At 43.4% G+C, this 21,349-nt stretch overlaps 1 protein-coding gene across 1 annotated transcript in view; it reads right to left on the reverse strand.

Moving 5' to 3' along the window:
* LOC134602558 (aldo-keto reductase family 1 member C1-like) overlaps positions 1-21,349 on the reverse strand; it is a 95,438-nt gene that overhangs the window by 13,577 nt on the left and 60,512 nt on the right. Inside the window, exons 3-4 of the mRNA XM_063447533.1 lie at positions 15,381-15,497; positions 14,446-14,523 (exon numbers count right to left, since the gene is read on the reverse strand). Of these exons, the coding sequence (XP_063303603.1) occupies positions 14,446-14,523; positions 15,381-15,497 (195 nt within the window). The remainder of the gene's footprint in view (positions 1-14,445; positions 14,524-15,380; positions 15,498-21,349) is intronic.

Here is a 21,349-nt window from a genome sequence, read left to right on the forward strand (position 1 = left end):
ACCCCAGGGGGAGTGTATTTTTCTGTGTACATAACCAGAATTAATATTTAGTTATGGGCCCCTGGGGTGGAGCATTTGGAGAGCAGGGTGGGCCAGTGCTCCACTCCGCAGTTTAGCGGTTTTCTTGGGAGACATAGATCCAGGCCAGGTTTTTTGGACTGTCTCCAACCTGCTGCTCAGCTGCAGGTAATCAGCTGCAGCAGTGGGAATAACCCCTCCCCCCCTGCTAGGCAGGTAAGGGGAGAATGTTTGTTTCTCTCTGGAAGGCTGGAAGCAGCAGTCTGACTAAATACTGGAGTGCTGAGAGCGGACAAAGAACTAGGTTGGTGAAACCAATATTGTTTTGTTTTAGTTTAACCCCTGAGAGATAGGGAACTTAATGTTAGTTAGTGCTGAGACGAGCTAGGTTTTTATTTATAGGGATTTGTGTTATATTTATGTTTTCATTTACTGCTGTCTCCTGTGTGGATTTACAAATAAAGTGCCTGGAGTATATGCAATTACAAGGACTGTGCCTGTTGTTTACCCTAGAGGACCGTGCTACCTGCAAACAAGGATCACACATAGTATATACCGTAATAGTTGATACAGTGCTAACCTTAACATTTGAGGAAAGGGATTTAGAGGTAGGTGTACAAAGTAATAGAGCAGCAGGAAATGCTAGCAGAATGTTTGGTTGTATAGGGAGAGGTATTTGCAGTAGAAAGAGAGAAGTGCTCATGCCATTGTACAGAACACTGGTGAGACCTCACTTGGAGTATTGTACACAGTACTGGAGACTGTATCTCCAGAAGGATATTGATACTTTGAAAAGAGTTCAGAAAAGGGCTACTAAACTGGTTCGTGGATTGCATTATAAAACTTACCAGGAAAGGTTAAAGGATCTTAACATGTATAGACGGGGGAATATGATCGAAACATTTAAATACATAAAAAATCAACACAGTAAAATATGTAACTATATTTAAAAGAAGAAAAACTACCACAACAAGTGGACCTATTAAATTAGAGGGGCAAAGGTTTAAAAATAATTTCAGGAAGTATTACTTTACATAGAGCGTAGTGGACGCATGGAATAGCCTTCCAGCTGAAGTGGTAGAGGTTAACACAGTGAGGGAATTTAAGATATCCTAGGCTTGAGATAAGGCAAGGGACTAATGAAAGTATTTAGAAAATAGGGCAGACTAGATGGACCAAACGTTTTTTATCTGCCATAGCATTTTATGTTTCTATTCATTGCTAAACAAGATCCACACGCTACTAAAACACTGTTCACTTTAGAAGAATTGAAAACATTGCTCTGATGAAAGCTAGTAACTTGTGTGTTAGGATATTATTTATTGTAGAACAATGGTTCTACCACTGTGTGCAGGGGTTCAATCTTTATATCCTTGTTATGCAGACAAATAGAAGACATTGTTTATTAAAATAGCTGTAGAGTTTATTACTGTATGACAGCAAGACCAAAACACAGGGTTACATCAGGGACTTACAGAATGGTGTGTAGCTTTCAGAACATGGATGTAACAAGGTGCAAGTCAGTTTAAATAATAATTTGCATACCCTGGCAGAAATGTTGAAATTTTGGCATTGATTTTGAAACTAAAAATATTATTTTATTGAAGGATAGTGGACATATGAAGCTATTTATTATCACATAGTTGTTTGGCTCCTTTTTGAAATATAATGATAACAGAAATCACCCAAATGCCCTGATCAAAGGTTTACATACCCTTGAATGCGTGGCCTTGTTACAAACTTTTAAATTGCAATTAGTGGCTATGTATAAATAGTCAATGAATTTGTTAGCTCTCACGTGGATGCACTGCGCAGGCTAAATACTGAGCCATTGGGAGCAGAAAGGAACTGTCAAAAGACCTACGTAACAAGGTAATGGAACTTTATAAAGATGGAAAAGGAAATACAAAGATATACAAAGCCTTGAAAATGCCAGTCAGTACTGTTCAATAAAAGAAGTGGAAAATTCGGGGATCTCTTGATACCTAGCCAAGGTCAGGTAGACCAAAAAAGATTTCAGCCACAACTGCCAGAAGAATTGGGGATACAAAGAAAAACCCACAGGTAACCTCAGCAGAAATACAGGCTGCTCTGGAAAAAGACAGTGTGGTTGTTTCAAGGAGCACAATACAACAATACTTGAACAAAAATGAACTGCATGGTCGAGTTTCCAAAAAGAAGCCTTTATTGTGCCAATGCCACAAAAAAGCACGTTTACAATATGCCCGACAACACCTTGACACACCTCACAGCTTCTGGCATAGTGTAATTTGCAGTGATAAGACCAAAATAGAGCTTTTATGGTCACAACCATAAGTGCTATGTTCGGAGAAAGGTCAACAAGGCCTATAGTGAAAAGAATACCATCCCCACTGTGAAGCATGGTGGTGGCTCACTAATGTTTTCTGGGGCAGGGGGGTGAACTCTAAGGGCACGGGGAATCTAGTGAAAATTGATGGCAAGATGAATGCAGCATGTTATCAGAATATATTGGCAGACAATTTGCACTCTTCTGCATGAATGCTGCACATGGGATGCTCTTGGACTTTAGAGCATGACAATTATTCTAAGCACACGGCCAAGTGACCCTCCAGTGGTTACAGCAGAAAAAGGTGAAGGTTCTGGAGTGGCCATCAGTCTCCTGACCTTAATATAATCGAGCCACTCTGGGGAGATCTCAATTGTGGGGTTCATGCAAGATGCCTTTACTTGACCTGGAGGCATTTTGCCAAGACGAATGGGCAGCTATACCTCCTGCAAGAATTAGGGGCCTCATAGATGACCATTACAAAAGAGTGCACTCTGTCATTGATGCTAAAGGGGGCAATACACAGTATTAAGAACTAAGGGTATGCAGACTTTTGAACAGGGGTGATTTCATTTTTTTTCTTTGTGGCCATATTTTGTTTTAACCTACAGTTGAATATGAATCCCATTAGAAATAAAAGAAATGTGTTTTGCATGCTCACTCATGTTTTCTTTGAAAATGGTACATATATTACCAATTCTCTAAGGGTATGCTAACTTTTGAGCAAAACTGCATGCTTCTTAAACAATATATATGCTAAAGTAGAGAGGTAATGTCAGTTTCACTTTAATTTCTTGAGATCTTTGTGCTATTGCAATGGCATGCATATATGTAGTTATTAAGGGGTACCACCTAAGAGTACACCCTGAGTAGTGTTGTCGCGAACCCGAAATTTTCGGTTCGCGAACGGCGAACGCGAACTTCCGCAAATGTTCGCGAACCGCGCGAACCGCCATTGACTTCAATGGGCAGGCGAATTTTAAAACCAACAGGGACTCTTTCTGGCCACAATAGTGATGGAAAAGTTGTTTCAAGGGGACTAACACCTGGACTGTGGCATGCCAGAGGGGGATCCATGGCAAAACTCCCATGGAAAATTGCACAGTTGATGCAGAGTCTGCTTTTAATCCATGAAGGGCAGAAATCACCTAACATTGACACCTGTCCTCAAAACCCAGCCCTGATACACACTGACACAGAGCAGAATAGAGACTGTTCCCCCTACATAGGGTCACTTGGCAGATATGGATTGACACCTGTCCTCAAAACCCCTGATACACACTGACACAGAGCAGAATAGGGACTGTTCCCCCTACATAGGGTCACTTGGCAGATATGGATTGACACCTATCCTAATGATCCCTGATACACACTGACACAGAGCAGAATAGAGACTGTTCCCTGTCCACAGAGACCATGATACACACTGACACAGAGCAGAATAGAGACTGTTCCCTGTCCACAGAGACCATGATACACACTGACACAGAGCAGAATAGGGACTGTTACCCCTACATAGGGTCACTTGGCAGATATGGATTGACAAATCCCTGACAAACAGCTACCACATGCAAGGAAGGCAGCAGGGGCGCAAATGACCCACTCCCGACGCGGGAAGGTAGTGACGACAAATAACAATACAGGACTCTTTAGAGGCCCTGTAATTGTAATCAGTCCACTTGAAATCCTTTAACTTTGATCAATTGGAGGGAAGTCTGGTGCAGAGCCACTGACCCATGCGCAGGGCCAGCCTTAGGCCTTTGGGCGCCCTGTGCAAGAAATCTTCACCCTGTCACACCCATGTGCAAGAAATCTTCACCCTGTCACACACACACACACAGGCAGACAGCCATACACACGCACACACACAACTGCGACTGACTAGGTTTGTCACCTCCTCAAAAGGACGCATGAGCCTACAGACATTGCGCATGAGCGTCCAGTAACGTGGCAAAAAAATTCCCAGCTCCCCAGAGGCTGTCCTAGCACCCTGGTCATACAAATATTCATTAACAGCTTTTTCTTGTTGGAGCAGGCGGTCGAACATTAGGAGTGTTGAATTCCAACGTGTCGGGCTGTCGCAAATCAAGCGCCTCACTGGCATGTTGTTTCGCCGCTGGATATCGGCAAAGTGAGCCATGGCCGTGTAGGAACGCCTGAAATGGCCACACACCTTCCTGGCCTGCTTCAGGACGTCCTGTAAGCCTGTGTACTTATGCACAAAGCGTTGTACGATCAGATTACACACATGTGCCATGCACGGCACATGTGTCAACTTGCCCAACTTCAATGCCGCTATCAAATTTTTTCCGTTGTCACACACCACTTTGCCGATATCCAGTTGCTGCGGAGTCAGCCACTTTTCCACCTGTGCGTTCAGGGCGGACAGGAGTGCTTGTCCGGTGTGACTCTCTGCTTTCAAGCAAGTCAAACCCAAGACGGCGTGACACTGCCGTATCCGGGATGTGGAATAGTACCTGGGGAGCTGGGGGGGTGCCGTTGATGTGGAGCAAGACGCAGCAGCACAAGAGGACTCAGCCGAGGAGGTTATGGAAGAGGATGGAGTAGAGGAGGTGGCAGCAGGACTGCCTGCAATTCGTGGCGGTGTCACCAACTCCTCTGCAATGCCACGCATTCCTTGCTTGTCAGCCGTCAGCAGGTTTACCCAATGCGCAGTGTAGGTGATATACCTGCCCTGACCATGCTTTGCAGACCAGGTATCAGTGGCCAGATGGCCAGATGGACCCTTGCCCCAACACTGTGTGCCAGACATGCCATGACTTCCTTTTGCACAATCGAGTACAAGTTGGGGATTGCCTTTTGTGAAAATAAATTCCGTCCGGGTACCTTCCACTGCGGTGTCCCAATAGCTAAAAAATTTTTGAACGCCTCAGACTCAACCAGATTGTATGGTAAAAGCTGGCGGGCTAATAGTTCGGACAAGCTGTCAGACGCTGGGCAAGGGGGTGACTTGGTGACATTGGCTTCTTACGCTCAAACATGTCCTTGACAGACACATGACTGTGGGCAGATGAGCGGGAACTGCTCAAGGCGGGAGACGGAGTGGCGGATGGTTGAGAGAGGGCAAGGAGGACAGCAGTGGTTGACGTGGCTGAAGATGCTGGACCAGGAGGAGGATGGCAGCTTAGAGTAGGCGTGCTGCTTGTACTCATGTGTTGATCCCATAGGCGTTTGTGATGTGAGATCATGTGCCTACGCAAAGCAGTTGTACCTAGGTGGGTGTTGGACCTCCCACGACTCAGTTTCCTTTGGCACAGGTTGCAAATGGCATCGCTGTTGTCACAGGCAGACACACAAAAAAAATGCCACACTGCTGAGCTCTGCAATGACGGCATTCTGGTGGTGGACACAGCATGCGTTGATTGGCGTGCTGTCGGGCTGACCCCGGGTGCCGATGCATGCTGTCTGACTGTGCCACTAGCTCCTTGCGACGACCCCCCCCCTGCTTCCAACTCGTCGTCTCCTCCTCCTCCTCTCTGTCTCCCCATCTGAACTTTTGCCCTGTTCTTCTTCTTGCCGAGCGGGCACCCACGTGACATCCATGGACGCATCGTCATCATCAACCGCTTCGCTTGTATCTGACAACTCAGAAAAGGAAGCAGCAGCGGGTACAACATCATCATCATCACACCGTACCTCCATGTGTTTAATGCTGCCTGCCTGAGACATATCCCTGTTATCTACATCCTCTAGCAATAATGGTTGTGCATCACTCATTTCTTCAAACGGGTGTGTGAATAACTCCTCTGACATACCAAGTAAAGCGGCTGTGGTGCTAGTTTTGGTGGTGGCGGCAGGCGGGTGAGTGCTATCTTGAGAGGTGCCTGAAGCTAAGCTGGAGGAGGATGGTGCGTCAAGGTTCCGAGCGGAGGCTGTACAAGATTGGGTGTCCTGTGTTAGCCAGTCAACTAAGTCCTCAGAACTTTTCAAGTTCAGGGTACGTGGCTTCTGAAAACTGGGCATTATTCTAGGGCAAAAGGGAATCACAGCACACCGACCACGACGGCCCCTGCGGGGTGGCCTGCCTCTGCCTGTCATTTTTTTGGGGATTAGTGGTACTATGCGTGCAAGCTACTGTGAGACCAGATATGATTGGCAATGTGCACTGGAACAGTTCTGCAGAGCACACGCTGAAGGAAGGACTGACAGAGCCGCTTGAAGACAAGTAACTGCTATTCAATCTATAACAGTGAAAAACAAATTTTGGTTTTAAAAGCACGCTATAGAGACACCAGATATGATTGGCAATGTGCACTGGAACAGTTCTGCAGAGCACACACTGTAGGCCTGAGACACCCGCTTGAAGACAAGTAACTGCTATTCAATCTATAACAGTGAAAAACAAATTTTGGTTTTAAAAGCACGCTATAGAGACACCAGATATGATTGGCAATGTGCACTGGAACAGTTCTGCAGAGCACACACTGTAGGGCTGAGACACCCGCTTGAAGACAAGTAACTGCTATTCAATCTATAACAGTGAAAAACAAATTTTGGTTTTAAAAGCACGCTATAGAGACACCAGATATGATTGGCAATGTGCACTGGAACAGTTCTGCAGAGCACACACTGTAGGCCTGAGACACCCGCTTGAAGACAAGTAACTGCTATTCAATCTATAACAGTGAAAAACTAATTTTGGTTTTAAAAGCACGCTATAGAGACACCAAATATGATTGGCAACTGTCAAAGCACGCTGGAACAGGTCTACAGAGCACACGCTGAAGTAGGCCTGACACCCAGACGCTTGCAGACAACTAACTGATCTTCTATTACAGTGAAAAAAAATGATTTCTTTAAAATCTAAAGCTTAAGCTATTGTTAAAACAGATATGAGTGGTGGCACTGGGCTAGTGGGCACAGTATCCAATGTGAACCTCACACAGAAGCTGGCAGGCAGGCAACTGCTCTTCTATTACAGTGGAAACAAAATTTTGGTTGTAAAAGCACGCTATAGAGACACAAGATATGAGTGGCAACTGTCAAAGCACGCTGGCAGGGTTGTGCAGGGCACACACTGAAGGAAGGCCTGACAGAGCCGCTTGAAGGACACTGACTGTCTGCTATTAGCTTACACTGGAAACCTTTTTTCTTTGTAAAAGCACTCTAAAGAGACACCAGATATGATTGGCAACTGTCAAAGCACGCTGGCACAGGTCTGCAGAGCACACGCTGAAGTAGGCCTGACACCCAGATGCTTGCAGACAACTAACTGCTCTTCTATTACAGTGAAAAAAAACGATTTATTTTAAATGTAAAGCTTAACCAATTGTTAAAACAGATATGAGTGGTGGCACTGGGCAAGTAGGCACAGTATCCAATGTGAACCTCACACAGAAGCTGGCAGGCAGGCAACTGCTCTTCTATTACAGTGGAAACAAAATTTTGGTTGTAAAAGCACGCTATAGAGACACAAGATATGAGTGGCAACTGTCAAAGCACGCTGGCAGGGTTGTGCAGGGCACACGCTGAAGGAAGGCCTGACAGAGCCGCTTGAAGGACACTGACTGTCTGCTATTAGCTTACACTGGAAACCTTTTTTCTTTGTAAAAGCACGCTAAAGAGACACCAGATATGATTGGCAACTGTCAAAGCACGCTGGCACAGGTCTGCAGAGCACACGCTGAAGTAGGCCTGACACCCAGACGCTTGCAGACAACTAACTGATCTTCTATTACAGTGAAAAAAAATGATTTCTTTAAAATCTAAAGCTTAAGCTATTGTTAAAACAGATATGAGTGGTGGCACTGACTGTGCAAATGGGCAAGGCATCCAACCTGACACAGAAGCTGGCAGGCAGGCAACTTCTCTTCTATTACAGTGAAAAAAAAATATTTATTTTAAATGTAAAGCTTAACCTATTGTTAAAACAGATATGAGTGGTGGCACTGGGCAAATAGGCACAGTATCCAATGTGAACCTCACACAGAAGCTGGCAGGCAGGCACCTGCAATTACATTACTCAGGGAAAAAAAAAAAAAAAAGCAGCCTGATGTTCTAGCCCTAAAAAGGGCTTTTTGGGGTGCTGTCCTTACAGCAGAGATCAGATGAGTCCTTCAGGATTGTAGTGGACACTGAATACCCTAGCCTAGCTATCAATTTCCCTATCTAATCAGCAGCAGCTAAACTTTCCCTCCTCTCACTAAGCATGCAGCTTCCGAATGAATCGAAAATGGATGCTGGGAGGGAGGTTGGAGGGTGTGGAAGGGAGGGAGTGCTGCTGATTGGCTGGAATGTGTCTGCTGACCGAGAGGCACAGGGTCAAAGTTTGCCCAATGATGACGAATATGGGGCGGATCGAACTGCGCATGTGTCCGCCCGCCGCGGCGAACGCGAACACGCTAAGTTCGCCGGGAACTGTTCGCCGGCGGACAGTTCGGTACATCACTAACCCTGAGATATCAGACATTATTCTATTATAGGATGTCTGACATTATTATTACCTATTGCACCATGTTCACACCTTGTACCTGTATATGTTTCTGCATAGTTTTCTGTGTGTGTCTGGATCTGGCTGTTTGTGTCAGTGTGTGTATCTGACTGTATGCATGTATCTGGCTGTGTTTGCTTCAGTGTGTGTATCTAGGTGTATGTGTGTAATTGGCTGTGTGTGTCAGTGTGTGTATCTGGCTGTGTTTGTATCTGGTTGTGTTTGTGTCAGTGTCTGTATCTGACTTTACGTGTGTGTATCAGTGTGTGGATCTTGCTGTGTTTATGTCAGTGTGTGTATCTGGCTGTGATTGTGTATCTGGCTGTTTATGTCAGTGTGTGTAACCCAAGACAATGCTCTCAAGCATATGAATGCTGTAAACAGCTGAACAGGAAAAGCATTCAATCAGCTTACACTCCTGGCAATCAGCATACAATCCAATTCCCCCAATAACGAGATGACACTTAGTTTTGAGGTCAAAGCAGAACTGACTGTACTTGCACATACAGCCTCTTTTATTCCCAATCCACAAACATAGTACTGCCCACAGGGTTTTACAGAACAACCAATCAATCCGTGCAATACACACAGACACTCCCACACAAAATCCTCCCCTCTTCCTGTGATATGATTACTGAACACAATGGGTAATATAATTATCACAGACAGAGAAATACAGTTTTATAAAACATATCACAGGGACCCCAAAACATGCAATAACCCCATAACAAGTACATCCTCAGAACCGGGGGATCTGGGTGAACCACATATCCAAAAATTCACCCAGATCCGTTCAGTAGTTTGGAAGATACAGTTTAATGCAGATTCCGCCGAACATATACAGGCTATATGAAAAATAATTACTATATAATGTGTCCCCTGTTGTATAGTTTAAAACTACTACACGATGTCTTTGTGCACCAAATACCGGCGATATGGCACCATGTAGAAAAGTCACAACAGTGTCTGTGAGTTAAAATGGCCGCCATCCATTGTTCTCACCATGTGCTTCATCCATTGATCTCACCATGTGCCTCTGATACATGAAATGGTGGCCACCCAGTAACTCCACAGTATGTCCCCAGATGGTTCTTAAAGGGCCAGTAGCAGCATAATCCAATACAACATGCACAAATCAGTTCCTAGAAGGGCAATACATCTCAGGGCCATAGTTGCAGGGCAAGAGGCTGGCAAGCAGTCCTCTCCAGGCACAAGTGGCGGGGCTGGTTCCACCACACATCCCTTCCCTCTCCTGTCCCTCACTGGCCATCTCCACATATAACACTACCCTCACCTCTGCCTTTAACACTGCAGCCTACTCCAAGCATGCACCTCATAGAGGACGCACCCCCAACCATGGCATACTAAATCAACACGCTATCTGCAAAGTTGCCCTAGTTGTGCTGAACGCTCCTTGAGGAAGTCTCGCACCCAGTCAGACTTTCACCATTATAGATTCATATCGTGTTCATACTGCACAGCCCTTGCCCTTGCCAAACAGTCATACTTTTCCTCTCTCATTAGTTCCCTCTCCCGCAATCCCAGGCATCTCTTTGAAACCTTTTAACTCTCTTCTTCGCCCTGCTGTGACCACCCCCCAAACTAACCTTACAGCCGATAGCTTTGCTACTTTACCGACAAGATTGAACAGCTAAGGAAATAATTCTCCTCACCTTACTGTTCTCTTTCTCAACCACACATAGATCATGCCTTTCCTACCCTTCAGACTTTCTCCCCAACTACTGAACAAGAGGTGGCTGTGCTTCTCCTTTCCTCTCGCCCCACCACTTTCCCACTTGATCCTATTCCGTCTCACCTCATCAGATCTCTCTCCCCTTGTCTTGTGCGTTCCTTAACAGACATCTTGAACTGCTCTCTCTTTTCTGGCGTTGTCCCTGCTGACCTTAAACATGCTATTGTAGGATTGCCCACATCCGCTCCTTTCTTACAGAAGACTACCAAGGAGCTTGTCCATGCTCTAGTAATTTGCCGCATGGATTATTGAAACCCTCTCCTGATTGGTCTTCCCAGATCCATAGGTATGCCCCTTCTCGGTCCATCCGCTCTGCCCGTGACCTTCTCCTGTCCACTGCTCGCACCCGTACGGCCAACTCGCGCTTGCAGGACTTCTCGCGGGCGGCTCCCTTTCTATGGAATAGCCTGCCTAACCCCTTCAGACTCTTCCATAGTCTTCAATCATTTAAGTGCCTCAAAACCCATCTCTTTAGGAAAGCTTATGGCCTCCCAGAGTAACCTCTACCTTACATACCTGTCTCTCTCTCTTGCTCTTTCCTAAAGGTCAGCACTCTTTTCTCCCCACCAGCTCTGCTCCACCCTATTTGATTGATATTTCCTGTCTTAATATGTTTTATATCCCACCTCCTATAGACTGTAAGCTCGTTTTGAGCAGGGTCCTCTTCAACCCATTGTTCATGTAAGTTTTCTTGTAATTGTCCTATTTATAGTTAAATCCAATAATATTGTAAAGCGCTACGGAATCTGTTGGCGCTATATAAATGGCGATAATAATAATATCTGACTATATGTGTGTATCTAACTGTGTTTGTGTCATTGTGTGTATCTGGCTGTGTGTGTGTGTGTGTGTGTGTGTGTGTATCTGGCTGTGTGTATCTGGTTGTGTTTGTGTCAGTTTGTGTATATGGCTGTGTTTATGTATCTGGCTGTATGTGTCAGTGTGTGTGTATTTGACAGTATGTGTGTATATGGCTGTGTTTGTGTCAGTGTGTGTATCTGACTGTATGTGTGGATCTGGCTGTGATTGTGTCAATATGTGTATCTGGCTGTGTGTGTGTGTGTGTGTGTGTGTGTCAGAGTGTATCTGGCTGTGTTTGTGTGAGTGTGTGTTTGTATCTGGCTGTGAATGTGTATCTGTCTTTGTGTGTGTGTGTGTGTGTGTGTGTGTGTGTGTGTGTGTGTGTGTGTGTGTGTCAGTGTGTGTATCTAGCTGTTTGTGTCAGTGTGTGTATCTTACTGTGTGTGTATCTTACTGTGTGTGTATCTTACTGTGTGTGAATCTTACTGTGTGTGAATCTTACTGTGTGTGAATCTTACTGTGTGTGTATCTTACTGTGTGTGTATCTTACTGTGTGTGTATGTTACTGTGTGTGTATGTTACTGTGTGTGTATGTTACTGTGTGTGTATGTTACTGTGTGTGTATCTGACTGTATGTGTGTATCTGTGTGTGTATCTGGCTGTGTGTATCTGGCTATGTTTGTGTCAGTGCATGCTGACTGCATGTGTGTAACTGGCTGTGTGTGTATCTGGCTCTGTGTGTTTCAGTGTGTGGATGTGGCTGTATTTGTGTCAATGTGGGTGTCTGTCTGTTTGTGTCAGTTTGTGTATCTGACTGTATCTGGCGGTGTTTGTTTCAGTGTGTGTGTATCTGGCTGTGTTTGTGTGTGTGTGTCTATTTGGCTGTGTTTGTGTGTGTGTGTCTATTTGGCTGTGTTTGCGTCAGTGCATGTGTACCTGTGTGTTAGTGTGTATGCATATCTGTGTGTGTGTATATCTGTGTATGTGTACTTGTTCCTCAGTTTGTATGCGTATGTGTGGCAATGCATACATCCCATCATTCCAGTGCCAACACTGCACACAAATACACTAATGCATTCCAACACTAACACTGCACACAAATACACCATTGCATATGTATTTGGGTTCCTGTGTGTATCTCAGTGTTTGTGTAATTATGCATCTGTGTGGCAATGCATACACCCTAACATTCCTACACCAACACTGCACACAAATACACCCCTGCATGTGTAGCTCTGTGTATGTGTACATGTGTGCCTGTGTTTATCTGAGTGTGTGTACATATCTGTGTCAGTGTGTGTAAGTGTGACTCTATGTGTGTGTATTTGCCAGTGTTTTTATATTGGTGTGTGTATCAAATTATGTGTGTCTGTGTGTGTGTATATGACAGTCTGTTTGTGTCAGTGTGTGCATGTGTCCAGATGTGTGCATCAGTGTGTTTGTGAGTATCTGTGTGCTAATGTGTATGTATATCTGTGAATGTATAGAATGTATGTGCATACAATCAAACACAACATGCAAACACACCCCTGAAAACACAAACATTACATACAAACATTACATACCCCTGAATGAAAACTCAAAAAGTATATAGAAGCACACCCCTTCACTCAAAGACCAATACTACACCCTACGTGCACACACACCCTCTATACAAAACATGCTTACATTTAAATGCACAAACACTGCACACATACAGCCCTGCAAGAATGGCCAAATGGTTGATCCCCAGCTGGCATAGCATTGTGGTTTTTTTTTAACAGACGAGAATTTATCTCTTCTCCACAACTCTTGTACATTAGTTCTGCCACTGTGTTGGTGTGGGATGTGTGATTGCATGCCAGGGGGTGGAAGTGTGGAGGGGGTAGGGCAGGATACAGGGGGCCCAAATGAATGCTTGCCCAGGGTCCAATCAATGTGTCTTGCAATTATGTGAACCTGCAGGTAATGGAGCAAGGGTATTGTGTGTTTGAAGTGGTGGCACCTAAATATCTCCTGGTCCTTGACTTGCAGTCACCCAGAATTGAAACACTGAGGCACTATGCTGACTATTGTGTATCTTAGTAAAATTGAGATCAGCTGTGTGGGTTTATGACTTAGTCCATTGGGTAAGGTCAAAGGAGAAGGTCCTATAGCGGTCCGGTGGTATTAGACCTGTCAGGGATGCTGATGTGCATGCTTGAGTCCTTAATGATATGGGTAGGAATGCTATAATAAAAGTTAGTAAAGAAACCAACATGTAAAGTGTTCAAGGATCAAGGAATAGGCCAGGATGACTGGGGGGTGGGCAGCAATTCTTAGAAGAGTAGGTTTGAATAGGCAGATTGTTTGTACTTCGAAGGGGAGGAATGATAGGGTAGATGGAAGATGGAAGATGAAAGATACAATTGCTGGAGATTAGGGTGACTTCTTTCTAGTTAGCAGGTGTGGTGGTTTAGAAGAAGTACCTTCAGAGGTGTTAACCATATTTCAGGAAGTTCCAGAAGAGTGAGAGAGAGGTTGAGATGAAAAGGTTGTGAATAGCTTTATATATCAATTTGCTGCACACTGATCCGGCCAACTGATTCCTGAGTGCCAACTAAAAAGGGGTAGCTGAGAATAAATCACAAACACAAACACATACACACACAGCCAGATACACACACTCACACAAATACTTTTTATGACATAGAAACATAGAATGAGACGGCAGATAAGAACCATTCTGCCCATCTAGTCTGCCCAATTTTTTTTTAAGAACTTTCATTAGTCCCTGGCCTTATTTTATAGTTAGGATAGCCATATGCATATCCCACGCATGCTTAAACCTCTTTACTGTGTTAACCTCTACCACTTCAGCTGGTAGGCTATTCCATTCATCCACTACCCTCTCAGTAAAGTAATACTTCCCAATATCATTTTTAAACCTTTGCCCCTCTAATTTAAGACTATGTTCTCTTGTTGTAGTAGTTTTTCTTATTTTAAATATAGTCTCCTTTACTGTGTTAATTCCCTTTATGTATTTAAATGTTTCTATCATATCCCCCCTGTCTCGTCTTTCCTCCAAGCTATACATGTTAAGATCCTTTAACCTTTCCTGGTAAGTTTTATCCTGCAATGCATAGTAATACTCACACTCCAGGTGTCTCTGATGTCAGTATTATGATAGAGGGGTTTTTGATTCTCATCCATTGGCATCAGATCTTCTCCAGGCTTTGAATGGAACAGACATCACATTAGTATGCTTATATATCTCCATCAATGTTTAGATCAATCCATCGCATTTAACATACAAATATTTTTAAATCCTGCATAGTAGCCAACTACTTTTAGAAAAGGTTCAGACAGGACATTTAATAAAATTAACCTGCTTTTCCTTTGCTATAATAACATTATGTAAATTTTTCATTCCTTTGCCCATCTTTCCAGTAATAAGTACATGTTTAAAGAGGCATTCTAAACACCAGAATAATCACTAAAGGAACCAATGTCAAATCTGTTGTGCCAAAAGGATTAATGGTGATTTAGCAAATTCCAATTACTCGTAAAAATATTATGGATATATAATAAGCTAGACTTCTTCATATAACATTGCTGTTTAATGGGTAGGTTTTAGGATATAACCCTCCATCCATTGTTAAGCTGCCTATTATTATTTTTTTTGTTTGTTTTTTTTTTTTTTACAAATACTAGTGGAACTGCATCTATGGCTATTACAAAACATGTAGTAGGTATGGTGATTACACTGGCAAGAAGTGGCAAACTAGTAACACCTGTTAATTCTATAGCACCTTAACCAAAGCACCTGAGAGAAATCTTGCAAAAGGGGCAGATAAAGATCTCAAAATGTATTTTTTACACTTGGTTTCTCCAACCATATCCCTCTATCTGATGTGGTGTTACATTTCCCATAATTCTCTGTAGACCATAACGGCCAAAAAAGAACAAAACAGTCAACATTTTAGAAGGTGAAAAAAAGATTACAGGATGCCTAATCTTATAACAGCTGGCAGGCCAGAGTTTGACAAACCTGCCTAATAGATACTGATGGATAAAATATGTTTTCTTACCTTTAATTCTACAGGTGTATGAATAATGTAAAGATCCAGATAATCCAACTGAAGGTCTGCTAAGGACTTCTCTAATGCTGGACGCACACGTTCTGTGGTGTGTGAATTGCTCCATAGCTGAGACATTAAAAAGAAAAGATTTGTGCACTTTGATATTCTTGGTGTTCTCTTGGTCTAGTTACAATCTTTGTGAAAGCTACAACCATACATATGACTATTTCTTACAACTGAATAGTAAAAGTGATAACTTATCAAAACTTTTACAGATGGACTAGCTCACTCTGACCAAACACCGCGTTTTTGAGGACTTATCTAAAACTGTCCCTTTACTAGACAATTGTCTGAGGCAAAAAAACTAATTATATTTCAAATTTAAAAATATACATAAAAAAACCGAAGCAAATTAACACATTGTTTTCCATTTTTCCCCCTTTAGTTTACTGCTTCTGGGGTCATTAGAAAAAAGTCCCTTTCAGACATACATGCTGCTTGGCATCACCAGTAGTATAATATTTCAGCCCACTACTTTCATACTTCTAAAGGCATACAAAATTATATAACCATTTCTCAGCCAATTGATAATAATACAAATGATACATGTTGCTAATTTTACATTGGATTAGTGGCAGTACACAACAGCAGAGAGAGTTTTCTCCTGGCTTTCCCACAGGACAGGCAAATGTACCTTCACAATTTTATGAGTAACACCCTTTAACTCTTTCCCATTGAGGTTTAAAATAAGGATTCACCCAGGAAAGCCAGTAATGAAAAGACACAGTGATGTGGTGACGATAAATTTAACAGAGAGAGTGAATCTGTACTGCCTTTAATCCTATGGGAAAAGCTATTTACAATAAGCTGTACTGAAAAGTGGATCTCATTTGATGATTGAAGGAAGTTGGTCTCACCCAATTGTCTCGTGAGGCGAGTATATCTAATTTATATTTGGTGAACATATGTCATGAACTTCAATTATTACTTGCTGCATTTTAGACAATTAGTTAACTAATGACTTGAATGAAGGTTCAATTTTTGCATAAAACTAAATAGGAAGAATAGGCTCACAAAGACTGTAGTTGACCCAGTGTTTATGCAAAGGTCCAAATGTAAAGGAGATCAAAACAGAACATTCAATGCTATAATTTTACAACTGTAGGGTAATAGCTTCTTGAGCCAAGGATAAATCTGTCTGCCATTCTGGGGTCAAGATGGAATTTTTTTTCATAGTTTGTTGCTTTAAATTAAGTGTGGAAGGCTGAACTTAATGGACGCACGTCTCTTTTGAGCCTATGTAACTATATAACTATGATAATTCTATAAGGTCCAACAACTAAGCCCTTCTGAGCTAGAAGGGGGCTCAAGTAATAACTTGTGCATGGTCTGGTCATATTTTTCTCATCCTTCTTGGAAATAAAATAATAGGAGGGAAAATACATGCAAGACAGAAAGAACACTGGACTGAGAAGGTACCTATCCAGGATGATTTGTTAAGTCTGCAGAGAGAACAAAAGCTTTCTACATTCTTGTTGAGTTCAGATGTCCTAAAATATATTTCTGGATAACCCAAACAATTTGTTATTTTCTTGAAGTCTTTGCTTGAAGGTGACCAATCTTTTTGTTTTATATTGTTTCTAGTTATGAAATCGGCCAAGGAGTTGTCTGCTCATTTGACGCGTATTGCCTTGCTGTAAGTTAGTGAGGTTGAGTTGTCTGAGCACATCTATACAAGATCGTTCTGTAAATGCTTCTCAAAATGTTCAAGGGTTTTCCGAATTACCTTTAACTCCATGAAATTTGAAGATTTTGTTTGTTGCACTGATACCAAAACTCGCTTGCTGTAATATGAAGGAAATGTGCATCCCACCCTGAAATTGATGCATCTGTTGTGATGATCTATCCATGGCTCTTGGGAAACTGAGACAATGTATTTAAATATTTTTTATGACATTTGCTTTTCTTGCTATGATAAGCCACTCATCAAAACAAGAAACAATATTGATTTCTTTATTTCTTAATGCACCAGTGTTACCAGAACTTTCATGAAGATTCTTGGAAAATAACAAAGGCCAAAAGGGAGTGTCTTTCCTTTTCTAATGATAAACCTTAAAACCTTTCTGCGTCTCCTACTGGCATAAGCAAGTAGGCAGCTTTCAAGTCTAGAGAATCCATAACGTTTCTTTCTCTTAAGAGATGCATGGATGAATGTATCTTTTATAACCTGAATTTTCTTCTTACCACATTTTTTTTGCATTCTTTAAGTCTAGAATATAATAAAAAGAAACATCTAGTTTCTTTAATAGAAAAATCCTGGAATAAGAGCTTTGAAATTCTTCTTGTTCTGGGCATTGTATTACCTCTTTCTTTTCTTTCTTTTGCACATATGCACTTGCTTTCCTAAAGCAGATGTGCCTTGAACACAATTGGGCAGAGAGGAAACTCTATACCAATTTAAATATCCCATCAGTCCCTGGCTAGTGGACTGGCCACTAATCAGAAACTAAATGGGGAGATGAGAGAGGTGTGATGGGCCTCCTCTCCCCCCCTTCTCACCCTTCCCCTTCACCCCGCCAGAGCCCAACAGAAGACATTAGGGAGAGCCCAAAAGTGGTCCTGTCGATGGACGCAGTTTCTTCTCTTCTCTTCATTATCTTCTATCTTCTTTTCTACCTCCTCTGAGGTATTGAAGCTACACTTAAGGTGGTAACAAGATAACTGATTGCTCACACGGCGTCAATAACCCACAGGCGAATGCAAAAGTGTGCTATAATGTGTTAGGACAAATGCGTTAAGTCATCAGTAGAGTTCTTATGTCTAAGTTCCTTTTGGCCATATAGGCATTTTAAACAATCTATAATTAAAAATGTGATGATAGCAACTAACTGGGGGCCTACAGGCATGGTAATGTGGTTACATATATGTTATGTATAACAGATGCCTTTGTTAGGTATTGTATTGTATTATGAAGGACTTGATATCATTGGATTTGAATGTAATCACCGAATACGCTATTGGTCACACAAAAATAAAGAATTGAATAAAAAAAAGAGTATCCCATGGATAAAAAAATCGGAAACATCTTTGCAAAGGATATTTCAGATGCCCCTTCAAAGAATGCCTTCAAAGTATGCCCCCCTTCAAAGTATGTGATTTGCCTTTTGAACACAGGAGATGTAGATGAGTTGTTAAAATTTTAGTCCGAGAGTAAAGAAAGCCTTACCAAAAAGAGAAAGAGATCAAATTGGATGTACTTTTAAAATGTATTTTTTTATTTAATTTCTTTTCAGGTTTTTTTCCAATCTCTATTTATATTATCTTTAAAGCAAAGAAGCAAAGGGGAAACATTCAGCCTTGTAAAAAGAATCATCTCCCATCTTCAAAATACTGGAAACGTCCTTAAAATGATCCTCATCAAAAACTGACAAATCATCTGAAGATATCTAGGAAAAAGAATTGGAGCTTGAAGTGGACTCAACTGAACTAGACAATGAAGGAGATCTTTCACTACTCTTTTTCTGAAGAACTGATAAATTAGCAGATTCAAAAGACTTGGGAGAATTCAAAGCAGCGAATCTAATATCCAGAAATGTTGCTGCAAATTCTGTTGAAACCAGTTAATTAAAAATGACATCTCACCAGCCTTCTTAATGCAGTAATTGTCACGATTCGGGGAACCCAACACGCTAACATACACACAGACACACACACAGAAAGTGTGCAGTACCGGTCCTTAGAGTGGCCGGGCTAAGCACACACAGAATAGTCAGGAGACAAGCCGAGTAAGGGGAACCAGAAAACAGAATAACGAGAAACAAGCCGAGGTCAAAGGGTAGGAGAAAGTCACAAAGTCAGTATAACAAGCCAGAGAGTACGTAACCAGAAATCACACGTTCAGCATCAATACTATAAAGCAAAGACCACAACAGGGCAGGGAGGAACAGGAAAGGTAAGTATATAAACCAGAAGGTTAATTCTGATTGGCTAATTTCCAATCAGAATTAACAATCACACGTGGGAGATATCTAAACCTCCCACTGTGATTGAGGCACTGTGCCTTTAACGCCGGGTCAGGTGACTGACCCCGGCGTGTAACAAATTGGCCGGTCTCCCAGCGTGCAGCGTCATGCATGCTGCCACTGGGGGACCCGGAAGAAGACGCGGACGGCACCCGTGGCTGGGAGGATGCCGCCCGCCGAACACCTGGCAGGAAGGGGACCGTGGACGGCTGGAGGGTGAGTGCCGCGAGCGGACTGCAGCCTCCCCTTGCAGCCGCCCGCGGGGTCCTGACACTACCCCCCCCTCGAAGACCGCCCAGAGGGCGGGAAGCAGAAGGCTTCAAAGGAAACCGGGCATGAAAGGAGCGGATCAAAGAGGGAGCGTGCAGATCAGAGCACGAAACCCAAGATCGGTCCTCAGGGCCGTACCCCTTCCAATCCACCAGATATTGCAGCCGACCCCTAGAAACACGAGAGTCGAGAAGGGCAGCCACTTCGTACACATCACTGGGGACAGCGCGAGGGGAAACAGGCCGCCCGAGGGGACGAGAGAACCGGTTGCAAAGCAAGGGCTTCAAAAGCGAAACGTGAAACGTGTTCGGAATGCGCATGGAAGAGGGCAAGTCCAGGGAGTAGGAAACGGGGTTAACCCTACGTAACACCTTGTAGGGACCAAGGAACCTGGGAGCGAACTTCATCGAGGGAACCTTGAGGCGGAGGTTCCTAGAGGACAACCATACCCTATCACCCGGAACATAGGAAGGGGCCGCACCCCTATGGCGATCAGCAAACTTCTTCTGAGCAGCCGCTGAACGGGACAGCGCAACATGGACCTGATCCCACATCTTCCGCAAAGAGGCGAGGTGCTGGTCCAAAGCGGGCATTCCCTTGTCGGAGAACGCACCGGGAAGGACGGAAGGCCGAAACCCATAAGCAACCTCAAAAGGACTTAAGCCAGTAGACGAATGAGACACCGTATTCCTGGCAAATTCAGCCCACGGAAGGAGGCGAGACCAGTCATCCTGGTGCGCATTAGTGAAGCAGCGCAAATACAATTCCACAGACTGATTAGCACGTTCGGCTGCACCATTAGATTGCGGGTGATAGGAGGAAGTAAACGACAAGGAGACCCCCATCTCAGCACAAAAACCCCTCCAAAACCGAGAGACAAATTGAGGACCCCTGTCAGATACAATATTCTCAGGTACCCCATGCAAGCGGAACACTTCCTTGGCAAACACCTGAGCAAGCTGAATCGCAGAAGGCAGTTTCTTAAGCGGAATAAAGTGCGCCATTTTAGAGAACCTATCCGTCACAGTTAATATCACTGTCTGACCATCGGAAGGAGGAAGGTCTACAATAAAATCCATGGATAAGTGGGTCCATGGTTTATTGGGTATCGATAGAGGCATCAGGAGACCCTGGGGTCTCACATTAGGGGACTTACACTGCGTACAGACCCGACAAGCCTGCACAAAATCCACCACGTCTCGCTTGAGTGAAGGCCACCAGAACTGTTGAAGGAGGCCCTTATAAGTCTTGGTAACCCCTGGATGACCAGCAGTTTTGGCGGTGTGAAATAAAGTTAATAACTTCTTTCTGTCATTCACTTTAACGTATAGTCTGCCAACAGGCGTCTCAGGGGGTGCTTGAGTTTGGTATGTCTTAATATTATCAAGAACAAGAGACGAAACAACCAAACGGGTAGCAGCTATTATCTGAGACGCAGGTACAATAGGTTCAGGGGTCGAGTTAACAGATTCTAGAGGTTCATACTGTCGAGAGATAGCGTCAGCTTTGGCATTACGGCAACCAGGTCTATAGGTAATCACGTATTGGAAGCGTGAAAGAAATAGAGACCATCTAGCCTGCCGGGCGGACAACCTTCTAGCATCAGCTATATAGGAGAGGTTCTTATGATCTGTTATAACCATAACTTTGTGTCTAGAACCCTCTAATAAGTACCTCCATTCCTTA

The sequence above is a fragment of the Pelobates fuscus genome, chromosome 3 (genome assembly GCF_036172605.1).
Source record: "Pelobates fuscus isolate aPelFus1 chromosome 3, aPelFus1.pri, whole genome shotgun sequence".
Classification (NCBI taxonomy): Eukaryota; Metazoa; Chordata; class Amphibia; order Anura; family Pelobatidae; genus Pelobates; species Pelobates fuscus.